Source organism: Vigna angularis, chromosome 1 (genome assembly GCF_016808095.1).
Source record: "Vigna angularis cultivar LongXiaoDou No.4 chromosome 1, ASM1680809v1, whole genome shotgun sequence".
NCBI classification, from domain to species: domain Eukaryota; kingdom Viridiplantae; phylum Streptophyta; class Magnoliopsida; order Fabales; family Fabaceae; genus Vigna; species Vigna angularis.
This window is the reverse complement of record NC_068970.1, coordinates 27,664,946-27,677,416: the sequence shown is the minus strand read 5'-3', so window position 1 is coordinate 27,677,416 and position 12,471 is coordinate 27,664,946. Positions and strand designations below refer to the sequence as shown.

At 34.0% G+C, this 12,471-nt stretch overlaps 2 protein-coding genes across 3 annotated transcripts; one reads left to right on the top strand and one right to left on the bottom strand.

Annotated features, from left to right (window-relative positions):
- Nucleotides 1–355: 355 nt before the first annotated feature.
- Nucleotides 356–1,651, bottom strand: LOC128194094 (uncharacterized). Its single transcript, XM_052868839.1, has one exon. The coding sequence runs from the start codon at nucleotides 1,649–1,651 to the stop codon at nucleotides 356–358; it is 1,296 nt and encodes a 431-aa protein (XP_052724799.1).
- A 1,701-nt stretch (nucleotides 1,652–3,352) lies between these two features.
- On the top strand, nucleotides 3,353–8,621 carry LOC108341200 (cold-regulated protein 28). 2 transcript variants are annotated; one of them, XM_052878249.1, is made up of 5 exons: nucleotides 3,353–3,693; nucleotides 4,695–4,865; nucleotides 4,965–5,196; nucleotides 7,876–7,979; nucleotides 8,069–8,621. In XM_052878249.1, exons 1-5 carry the CDS (start codon nucleotides 3,391–3,393, stop codon nucleotides 8,231–8,233), a joined length of 975 nt encoding a protein of 324 aa, XP_052734209.1. In that variant the 5' UTR covers nucleotides 3,353–3,390; the 3' UTR covers nucleotides 8,234–8,621. The 2 variants fall into 2 exon arrangements, with proteins under 2 accessions (XP_052734209.1, XP_052734207.1); XM_052878247.1 differs by having other exon boundaries at nucleotides 3,365–3,693; nucleotides 4,689–4,865.
- Nucleotides 8,622–12,471: the final 3,850 nt, after the last annotated feature.

Sequence of the window (12,471 nt, the reverse complement as noted above, 5' to 3'; positions counted from 1 at the left end):
GAGAGGGTTTTACCTCTTGCCCGAGGGGGATTTACCGCTCGGTCTTCGACCTAGGAGTGCTTTCTAGGGAACGGGCTTTACCGTTCGACTTTGAGAGGGTTTTACCTCTCGCCCGAGGGGGATTTACCGCTCGGTCTTCGACCTAGGAGTGCTTCCTAGGGAACGGGCTTTACCGTTCGACTTTGAGAGGGTTTTACCTCTGCTTTGAGCTGAAATTCTTGATCGAAATTGGTAACCGATGGTCGAGCGTGAATTGCTCGGTTTTATTCATTGCATAACGAAAGTTTAGTAAAATAACAAAAGTCTAAATCAAGAATTTAAACGTGACATTAAATAGAGATTGAGATTCTTATTTTCAGTTTATAACTCCGCGAACCGATCGTTCACGATGGCGAGCAGGACTACGACTATAGTCTCGCCTTCGTTCGTTCTTCCGATACGCTCGTTCGGGACTTCTTCTTGCTTCCTGTATGTACTTACGGAGGTGTCCTGCTCGAACGAGACGTTCTATTTCGTTTTTGAGCGTAATGCATTCTTCTGTAGTATGTCCACGATTCTGATGAAAATGACAGCGCTTCCTTTCATCTGCGTATCTTGGAGATGGTTTCGTTTGGAGTGTGAGAAGTTCAGCGTTTAGAGCTTCTTCAAGAACTTTTGCCCTAGGTGTGTTGAGGGGTGTATAATGATTAAATTTAAATGTTCGGGCAAACTCCCCGCTTTTACCATTATTGTCGAACGGTCGTTTACCGTCCTTTCTACCTCCACTTGCCTCAGTTTCTTGTTGTCGCTTTCTTTGTGAAATTCGCATGTCCTCCATGCGGATGAATTCGGCTATCCGTTCTTGGAGCTCCTCCATTGTTTTTGGGGGTCGCGCATACAACTTCTCAGCAAAGTACCCTGGTTTTAGACAGGAAGGCAAAGTGGTGATGATAAAAGATTGACTTACCTCTTTGACTCGTCGTGCAGTTTCCATATACCTTTTCATAAAGGCCTTCAAAGTTTCTCCCTTTTCCTGCTTAGTATTTACCAGTTCTGCTGGCGTTACTTCCTGATTACGATTGGAGGCGTATTGCCTTTTAAAAAGATTTTCCACAGTGGCGAAGCAATCCACTGTGTTTGGGGGAAGAGTGTTATACCACTCTAATGCTTCGTCCTTGAGTGATAAGGAGAAGGCTCTGCACATAACCGGATCACTGTCCGTGTAGAACACCATTGCATTGGTGAAAATCCTGAGATGATTGTCGGGGTCTGTCGAGCCATCGTACTTATCCAATACAGGAGGGTTCTTCTCTGGCATTGGAGCTTGCATGACGATCGCAGTGAAAGGGAGCAGACTGGAGGGCCGATCGGTTCGTAAGGGGGACGGTTCCCTTCTTCCCCGATCGTTCGGGTCAGTATGCCGAGATGGCTGCTGATTACGACTTCCAGCGTTATCATTGTGTTGGTTGTTACCCCGATCGGCTGTGGACTCCGAGTGTTGAGTTGACCGCTCGACACGACCTCGTTCTGCTCTCAACATTGTAATTTCCTCTGCGTGTCGTCGCTGCATCTCCTGTTGTGCGTGCGTTTGTGCTTGTATGGTTCTGGCCTGTGCCTGTATTTGTGCCTGCATCTGCGCTATCAAATCTCTGGTGTGTTGCTCTTCCTCCATGCTCCTCGTGGTCACCATTTGGGTTTGCCGCTCGGCCCCACGGTGGGCGCCAAAATGTTTCGGTGGAAAGTTTTGGGACCGAGAAACTAACCTGTTGATGCGTCTGGACCGCTTGCTCGCCTCCAAGCTCCAGCTGTCGGCCGATCGGTGTTGGCTCAAGTCGATCGGTCTCCTTTGGGATGGGGGTGGATGTACCTGCAAAAGGTACTCCGACGCTCAAGTTAGGCGTGTGATTTGAAGAGCCTCGGCCCTTAGTTGAATGTTTAGTGAATGTTTATCACTATTGAGTATTGGAGAATAACGTAGAGTAAATAATGCGTAAGTGGAACGTACCTGGCCTTTGGCCCTGGCTTTGTATTTATAATTTACCTCATGGATCTCAAGCTGATATAAGCCCAATAAAATATAAACAGAATAAGATATAAACAGATTACCTGAATATCCGGTTGGTTGTTTGTAACCACTCGGTTAATATTTTATACGATACACTTGTAATACTTCATAGAACCTAACCCTCATCAATACTCTATCCTTTTAACATTTACCTAATTATTCAAAGAATCTCTAAGTTCAAAATGACCCTTATATGATAATCCCTTGGTCCATACTTAAACAAAATATGAAAAAACAACAATTTGAAAAAATGATATATATTTCTAAAATGAAACCTGGTATCTTTTTTTCTAAACCATAACTGTATTGTCATTTTGAGGTTACTATGATCCTATACTATACTCTAACTTTTTTGAAACATTTTGTTTTATCGCTAAAATAATATAACTATATTATATTTAATGATTTAATTTAACTGATCAGAAGATTGATTAGTGTCAACGAAGTGTTTTTGGTATTATCAATCTTGGTTAACATTGATATCACCATTATTTGCTGATAAAAAAATATTACTATTAATTAACCAATCAGCCGTTATATATATATATATATATATATATATATATATATATATATATATATATATATATAATCTCGAAACATAATTGGCCCGAGAAATCCAATTTCAATCATTAAAAGGTTTAACAGGTAGTGCAAGGGACACGAGAAAGGAAACAGAAAATTGAAAATTTATTTCTCCCTTCACTGGAAAATAAAAAATTGGGGTGAATCATATCACAGTTATTTCTGTCTTTTTCATGAATAGAAAGTAAAGATAGATAAGAGAAAAAGTTTGTCCTTTCTTTTTCATAATCGATCAGATAGCATGGATGCTTTTATAGCAATTCCACAATTCAAAATATGTTTATGAAAATATCTTTATGCGTTATTTAGGATATAAATAATTTAGATTGTATTTATTATATTATATTATTATTATTAATATATGATAAATTTATTGAAAGGTAAACTTATTCTAAATACCAATATTAGTTAGACTAGAACATTTCAACCAGTCATTCTTTAATATTACTGTTTCTTTGGATCTTATTATTAGCCATGTATTCTTTTTAATTATTGTTTTATCTCAGTCTTAATTTAACTTATTCGTGACAAATTCAAAATAGAAATTCTATATGAAGAAATGCTTATATAATAACCCAGTTTTTCCATATATAGAAAAAGTGAAAATTGAGTTTCATGAATCACGAATTGAAAACATGTTACGCGCATATAAAATAGGACATGAGTTGCACGCGCCAATGAAGGCGCCCAATCCCCATTCTCTCTCTTTAATGACCCTTCAAAATATCTGGCTCACGTTACCTCAAGATATTATCTGCGGGATGACGTGGCACACCAACGACTGCACTGACACGTGTAAAAGCGAAGCCATGTGGAGCCTTTTTCCTTCCCCGCATACAACCTCTCTTCCCCTCAACCGAACACAGAGGGTTTCTTCTCCGCTGAAACTCCGATCACGCTTCATGGAACCGCACGATCTCCGTCGCCACCTTTCGCCGCCGCTCTTCTCCGATCCGGAACCATTGCCTGAGTACCTCACCCGCTCCACCTCTGACTCCTCTGCTGTCACCGTCGAGGACACGTCCAAGGACTTCTCGTCTCATTCCGCGCCCGCTCCGCTTCTGGTAACTTCACTCCTTTCCAATTCCTCTTGCCAACAACGTAACGGATTTTTCTATTTCGTTTTTGTTTCTCGATTTTGTGGTCGAAGCTTGTCTTCAGGGGTTGATCTTAGAGGTTTTTAGCGTATCTCGATCGAACGGGAACGTGCCTGTAATTAGCCGTTTGAATTATTGGTCCTTTTAGTGCGTCCGCGTTTTGGTTTTTTGGTGTTTAAGGGCGCAATTTTGCTTCGCATGCTTTCACTGGCTGTATCTGATATTTGTTGGTTAAATTCTGCAATTAATTAGTCGAGAATATCTGAAATCTGAAACCAGTGGAGGAAGGGGAGTAATTGTACTGATATGATGAATAGCATCAAGTAACTGAAATTGATATTTGTGTTATAAATTTGCGGACAGTTTTCTCTTCTGTAAGATTTGAGTTTGACAGTGGATGCTGACACTTTGAAATCAACTTTGTTCTTCAATCTCTTACGTTTGGCCTCTTAAATAGTTCTTGTTCACCCTTTTGTCCAAAATTGTTTATACCGTTTAGCATCTGTGGTTTGGCATATGATTTCAGTAGCAGCAACGGGTGTGCTCGTATGCGTATCAAAAAGCTTATTTTTATTCTAGTTGAAGCTGATGTGAAATACTTGAACAAGCTTTAGGGAGTTAAATGAAAAACTTATAAATAATGAGAGATTTAATTCAGATGAAGCGTCATTTAAATACTTTTGATTGGCTCTTAGTTTTCAGATTATCTAGTCTTTGTTATTGGAATTATAATAAAAAAAATTGTTAGTTGTATAGCAACTAATTTAGTTCCTACATGGACTTAATAGCTTGGTACTTATTTTCAAAGGCTATTTATAAAAGCCTATTTGTTTGTTGATAAATATGATAGTTTGAAATTCTCAATCTTAAATTGTATTCCATGTTCGTGATTTCTAGTGAAGATGGAAAATTTTCTCTTCATTTTGTTGGCAAAGACATACTAAGCTCATTTTCTTTTCCAGGATCAGTCAACTAGATGGACGGATCAGCAGCACAGTCTATATATTCGTTCTTTAGAAGCCTCATTTGTGAATGAATTGCATCGTTCTATGCGTTTATGTCGTTGGAGCATAAAAAATAGCACAGATGAAGCATGTCAGTATAGAATTTTACGAAATTCACATAATATGCCTAGGCAGGTCAGACATAAATTCAAACATCATCTCTGTGGTGTGGATGTATGTTCATTTTTGTACATCTCCCTGCACGATTATGCTTTATTATCTTTTGTTTTTCAGACCCTGGCTCTACAAGATGCCTGCCAGAAGAGGATCAACCTTGAAAGAATTTCACCTTTGTTTGAGAGCACTGCTGATTCTCATATTCTTACAGGAAGTCAATTTGAACTTGCATCTGTGGATAGAGGCTGTAGTTTGGAAGAGCCTATTAACTGCAAGTATGGCTTGTTTTGTGATCAGGAAATTCATGCAAGAGGAAGTTCAACATTAGAATTGGCTTTCAGTACTACAGGTACCTTCAATTTTGTTTCTTTTAATGCACATTGGCCATCCTGTAAGCTAGAATGTGATACTTTCTATCACCCCATAATTTCTTGATCCTTCGGTACATGGCTGTCATATATAATACAGATTGCTTCCTTTCTCTCTCAAAATACCTGCATATAGTTCAATCAGCAGTTACATTATCAAATTATGTTGGTCAGTTATTTAAGTTCACAGAACATGGAGTTTCTCAGTTTTTATGGGGTCTAAATGATCTGTCTCGTACCAAATAACAAAGGACGCTCTGTATGAATTAGTTTTGAGTTTACTTGCTGTAAAAACTTATCAATGAGGGCTCGTAGTACTCTTGGTTCAGGATCTGTGGTTATAGACTACTAGTTATGTTATGAAGTTAATATTTTGTTTCCGGCTAAAGGGTGTTCCTTGGCAGTTGGCACAATGGTAAAGTTGTGATCTGGCTGCAGGTCATAGGTTAAAATCCTGGAAATGATATCTCTCCTTGCAGGGGTAATATTGTACAAGTCTACCCTTCCTAGACTGCACTAGGTGAAAAATATTTAGCCAATCCACATGTCTTTATGCTGCTGTTGATGATGGGGTATTAAATATTTGAGTTGAGCACTTATGTTCGGGACTGACTCATGAAAATATAAGAGATAACTGAAGTTTAACTACATTATTTAAGAGTAAAAAATCTAAAGCTTGAGCTAGACATAGTTTAACTTGAACATGGTTTGATTATCTTTTCAATTGGATTTAACTTTAAATAATTTTATTCGCTAATTAGTATTCAATTATCAATAGATACTTTCATGTTAGTAAGTGAAGTAAAGTTGTTTAAAAATATAATTTTATATTCATAATAATGACTTAGAATCTGGAAAATAAATTTTTGATGATGAAAATGGTATAAATATTTTTAAGAAAGTTCATTGTTACTGTTGTAGCTAAAGTTATTATGTTCTTAAGCCAGAAGCATTCAAAGTGTATTTTTTTACCTATTCCTTCTTACAAGATGCTTCGGATTATTTATGGATGAGATGACTGTTAAAGACTTCCTCTTTTTCTGGTAATCAACCTTGTTAAGCAAGGTAATGCCAACTAGGAAACCTCACTCTATGTTAACATTGCAGAGAACAGCACCTGCCATATACTGTGCCTTTTGTGGTTAGTTATCTTTCATGGGTCTTTAAGTATCTGAGCTTGACTGCAAGCATAGGACTACACGTAAGGCCTAAAAGTCTGGGGTTGGCCTATTGCCTATCTAAGTCAAATAACAGAGTAAATGAGACCAGACGGTTCACAGCCCCTTCAACTCAAGACTGAAGGCGAAGAGACTAAAACTAGGATCATGTTCAATTTGAGCATGACAAAGTCGGACAGTACAGTTATCCGCCTAAAATTTGATTTATTGGGTTATATATAAGTTAATAATGTACAGAATTATGACTTTCCTTGTAAATACTAAATAAGAGTACAACTATTTAGGTAATTAGGTAATACATACAAATATGAACAACTTAGTATTAATTCGAGTCCATAAATCTTGAGCATGACTCACTTAAATCAAGCCTTAACTTTTAAGTTTGTGTTTGTTTGTTTATGAAACAGACTTTGAATAAACAACAAACAGTGGAAATAATTTACACCACTATTGATGACAGTGGACTTCATCTATTTACTTCTCTAGCAATAATGGTACTTTATGTTTTTTTCCCATTGTATATCCTTGTGTGAATAAAAAAGGAAACATGATAGAAATAACTATAAATTACAATTAAACCTATGTCATATTTCTCATATTTATGCATGATATGTATAACTTTGTGTGCTATTTGTGTTTATGCATGATATGAATAACTTTGTGTTATTTGTGTATCTCAGTTACGTTCTTGTCGGTGAATAAGTTCTGCAGTCAATATTCTTTTTAACTTTTAATTGCATAACCACATTGCATTTACGACTTTTTAAGAAAATGAAAATAATTTCAGATGGTGCTTGTAATTCCTTTTAACATGTTCTTAACACGGATTAAGAGAGTCCATTTGCAGATGACATTTCTTTTGGAATAATAATGAAGCCTGGTGGTGTGTAAAATACTCAAATTTAAACTTCAAACCAACCTTGGGTGGGGGTGGGGGTGGGGGTGGCGTAGGGGATGAGTGAGACAGTATATTTTGATTATGGGCCTTCATAATATACGATGTAGTTTATTTCTATGCTGAGAGTTCGACATTTAGTGTGGATGATTTATGTACTTCTCTGCAAAAGCCTTTGTTCCTCGTACGTACAATGGGTTTACAGAGTACCTCGGCTTCTGTTCTGCTGTTCTAATTAAGTACTTGTTAGTTAACATTTGTGAGAAGTAAATTAGTAATCTGTCCAACTTAAACACGGAGGTATTGCTTCATCCATGAACAGAACGATCAGTGTTTAGTAATACAATGCATGTAGTTCTTAAAGAACAGTATATTGTAAAATAGAGCATATCAAATTTTGAATTTTGAATCAAATAAGAGCTGTCTTGAACTTTAACTGAGTAGGAGCAAATATTTGTTTTTTCGTAGTATCCTTTTAGATAATTTTTGTGAGACTACATTATATGGAATAAAATTGTTCAACAGATTCTTCTGTAATTTTTCTTTGATTAATTCAATCATTCCATTTTTCTATGTATTTTCAATAGAGGTCACCGATCAAAACTTCAAGGATGAAGAAGCCAAGTCAAGCTGCATCCCTTTGGTGAAAAGGTTGAAGAAAGCTGCAGCTGATGGTTCAAGCAGTGATCAAGTAGAATGGAATCTTTATTCTTTGTCTCATAAAGGTCCTAAATAACTTGGATTGTCTTGCATATCTTTTCAAATTCCTTTAACCTGCAGAGTGTGCCGTTTGGAAAACTTCACACACCAGATGTTTCAATTAGTAGTAATGGAACCTCAGAAAATAGAGGACATGAATTGCTATCAGAACTCCCAGAGTCCATTTCCCAAAGTCTGATCTGCCGTACTTTCTTATGGGAGCTGAGAGAATATGCAACACATTGAACCATCAGCTTTTACAGTGGATGCTGATACAAATTGAGAGAACTGACAATTTGCATGGTGCTCTTTCAAGAATTTGTTGAGACTTCTGTAAAGGAAACTCAAACGTTACAACAACTCTATTCTTGTGGAATTTTGCGCTGGTTAGGTTATCCATGGGTGTTTGATGTAACATAGTGTAACGGATAAACCATTAATAGCAACTTGCCTAGACAAAGTAAAAATTGTGATTTTATATGATTTTTTGTCAGAGAATTTTTGGATAGTTAACGAACCGTTTAGGTATTCCAAAATTAGTATTACATTTCTTTAGGCAGCTTCATGATGTTTCATTACAATAATTGTACCTAAAGTAGTTGAAAAGATAAAGTTGGAGTTGTATTTTTATCAATGATTATTATGACTTTCTTTTCTTAGCAATGAGATTTATTATTTAGGATCTGGCATCTGTTTATGTTCTTTGAACTATGGTTCGCTAATAACATTTTTTCTCAGTTTTTGGGCAGTGGTGCAATTAAATTGTCCATCGTATCAAAATGCATTCTGTTTAATTAGACTGGTTGGAAGTACTTGGTTAGATTTCTTGTAAATCTTCTACGTGAATGCAGCGTGTGAACGAGTCCTCCTGATTTTTCTAATGGTCAGATTTTTTAACCATTTTTAAAATTTTATTTAACTGTTATTTTAAATTTTAAAATAATATTAATTACCTTTCTGTTATTTATATTTTTATTAGTCATTTAATTTTTATTTACTTTTCATATATGCATTTACAATAATATAGAAATGAAATAAAAAAAATTATAAATACTTGATTAAAACAAGAAAATTTATTCCATTTCTTAATTTATTTTAGAGAAATTTTAAATAGCACTTATAAAAGATCAAACCCCTTCCTATAAAAAAAAATATAGGAACGCGACTACGATCCTTATTTTCTTAGGTTAATTATAGTGCAGCATCATCTACCAGAACAATTGGAAGATTCTTTACCATATTTGCTTGTTGCATAAAAAAAAGTCAAGGATAGCAATCTTATTTATATAGTGTAATGCATTGATACTCTACACTAATAATATAGTATAAGAAAAAGTGGCAATGAAAGTGATTTGTGCAAATAAAATCTAGGCTTTGAGACTCTTTGTTTTAAATTAGTCGATCAGCTTGATTTGAATTAATCTAAAAATGAAGTGTAATGTCGTGGTGGGAAGTATAATCTCATTGTTGGAGCTTTTAGAATAATAATGATAATAAAATATTGATTTGTTCATTCAAAATGACGTGTTATTATATTAGTTTTTATTTATTTAATTAGTTTAATAAAAAATTATATCCACAAATGATTGGTTAATATGTTATATATATATTGTTTTCTTTAGTGATATGCTTAGTAAGAAAGAATAAGAGAGGAAAGAGTAAATTAAATAAGGAGTTTTTGGAAGAGGAAAACCATATGGAACTAATTTTAAAAGGACTGAAATTCAATCTATTTTTTTGGTCTAATTTTGTCCATTTATTTTTATCTTTCTAGTTATACTTTTTTTTTCAATCAAATATCTTTAATTTTAAATTTATCTTTTTATCATATCGTTTTAATTTTTCAAATGTTTTGTTACTAAAATAGTTTTTAAAAGGTTTAATTTGATGTCAGATGCTTCTTTTAAAAATTATTGTCATTGATTTGATCTTCCATAGCCATCTATATTGTGATGTTTTGGTGTTTTAAGACTATAATTTGGTTGTTTAATAAATTTTAGAAGACTAAGTTAGTGATTTTAGAAAACTAATTGATGATTTGTTATATTAATACCAATTCATGATGCCAGATTTTATACTGGAAAGAAAAATTTACGTACTGTAAATACGGATAATGGAAATGATATCACTAAATATATTTTTCGCTTAAGTTTTTGTTTTGATTGTAACAATTACAATCGCTTTTATTGTAGTTAGTTTTTTTTTAACTTTAGTTTTTCTTCTGGGTATTTGTTGACCTCTATATAACTTTGTCTTTTTTATTTATTCCTAACTTCTTTTTTTCAATTCAATGACAATTTCTTTAAAATTTGAACTTTCAGATCAAATTTATCACATATAATTTATAGTACAAACTACGTGAACCAGCGATCATCTTTATGGAATGATTAGATGATGCATGAATCAAAATAAAAAGATATTCTCTTCTAAGAAAACATCATTTAACAAAAATTTTACTCTATTATCACTTCTTAGATATTTCAGTTTAGAATTAAATTATATCAAATATTATCTTGTTTCATATTTGTTTTTCTTGAATTACTCAAATAAACTTAGAGTAATCACATAATGTAAAAAAATATTTATCACCAAACAAAAATTACTAAATATGATTCTAAATATCTCCATGAAGAATGTCAAAATCTTTATTAGAATATGTTTAGTAATAGCTTTTATGTTTAACAATATGACAAATATCACATAGAAAAAGTGCTTAAAATAGTGAGAAATAAAGGAAATTATTTTGAAATAACTTGTAAAACAAAATCAAAATCAGAAATATATCCTAGTTTAATGTGCCAAAGTGAAGCATCATTGGACATAGCAACAGTAAGATGAATAGAAACAATGCGATTCGTATCTCATTATGGTTGAAGATTTACATAAAGAGCTATACAAGTTGAATTAAGGCACTCTATTGGTTTCAAAATTTTACATTGTTAAGAACCGTTAGGAATAAATTGACAATTTCATCTCTCTAATTGACTACAAGTGTTCCTTTACTTGTTCTTCTGGTGTTGTTGATTGATCCCTGACTTGATATTACTAATTAAGCGTTTCAATATGTTAATACAATAAAAAAAGACATACGAACACAATTCTTACTTCATTTGATTTTGTTCTTGATCTTAAAGCTTTAGTTGCATAAATAATCACAATTCACAATCTTAGAATGGTGGAAATTTTAATACTGACACTTGTAGGTAGAGGTGGTTACTCCAATAGAGGCAAAGGGACGAAACTATGGACGAAGAGTCCCATAAGGATATCAACTATCTTTTACCTTTACCTAATATTAAAATTTCTACTTCTATTTATGGTACTATTATCTTATCTGATTCCTTAATCCTATATGATGTTCTTTATGTACTAGAACTTCATGTCAATTTAATTATTGTCACTAAATTGATTAATACATTGCATTGTCATCTTCAGATTTTGATTCATGTGTCATTGTGTATAATACTTCCAAGAGAATGACTGTTTCAATTAGGTTGCACCAGGAATTATATACGATAAATTTTCTCTAATAGCATCTTAGGGTTCAATGATTCATTTACTTATTTCTTATTATTCATTGATTGTTTTTTCTCCCGTTTCTACCAATGACCTAGAGTTGTTCGAATTTTTACACAAATTCTTCAAACCTTTTCTTTCTTTATTCCAATGAAAATATAATCACAGTTCTAATTTCTCTTTTGTTAGATGACAAGCATTACCACTTTTTATTTAAATTATGAAACTTTGCGCTTAAGTAAAAAAATAATATGAAGTAATTCTAGAGATGTTAATCTTGTTATCCTAGAGGAGGATAGTAAGCTTGCTAATCAATTCTATCAATCTCCTATGTAACATCCTGATTTTTGAGGTGTCATGAGGTAATTTTTTTTAGAAACTCATTTATTTCAGATAATTAACCTTGTTCGATTAAAATGCGGAAGCAAATCGTAAATATAAACATTGTCTCAAGATATTAGAATATATCTTTTTCATAAAAATACTAAGTCTAAAACTTTTATACAATATAAATAATCAATCCCGATAAAAATCCCAACTCTCGCGACAACTACCCCGATCCAGCCTTATCTGCAAAAGCATCTACTCCCGTACAAGTACGATCATCATAGATGGAAACCACAACCACAAACATGCAAGGATGAGCAACTAAAAACATCATAAAATATAATACAGTAAAACAACATTAAACACAGACTATACCAAGTAATAGTATCATATCTCAACACTTAAACAATATCACACCAATCCATCTATAAACCAATGTCGTTTCCTTGCACTCTGTCGTCCCAACCTGTTACGCAAAATAGGACGATTCGAGTCGTCCTCCATCGCAACTTCAGACCTATCTCCCTGACCTCTCAAAAAAGCCTTTTGGACAAGACATTCACCTCCTTGCGCAAAAGGAAGTGACACTCGAATATTTGTCTCTATACGAGACTCAACATCCTTATCATAACGCAATACGA

Bases quoted from the DNA above. Each gene is read 5' to 3' on its own strand.
- LOC128194094 (XM_052868839.1), bottom strand. From the start codon at position 1,651: ATGGAGGAAGAGCAACACACCAGAGATTTGATAGCGCAGATGCAGGCA.
- LOC108341200 (XM_052878247.1), top strand. From the start codon at position 3,391: ATGACGTGGCACACCAACGACTGCACTGACACGTGTAAAAGCGAAGCC. The intron at 4,866-4,964 runs GTCAGACATAAA...TTTGTTTTTCAG, and splicing joins CACATAATATGCCTAGGCAG to ACCCTGGCTCTACAAGATGC. The intron at 7,980-8,068 runs GTAGAATGGAAT...TTTAACCTGCAG, and splicing joins ATGGTTCAAGCAGTGATCAA to AGTGTGCCGTTTGGAAAACT.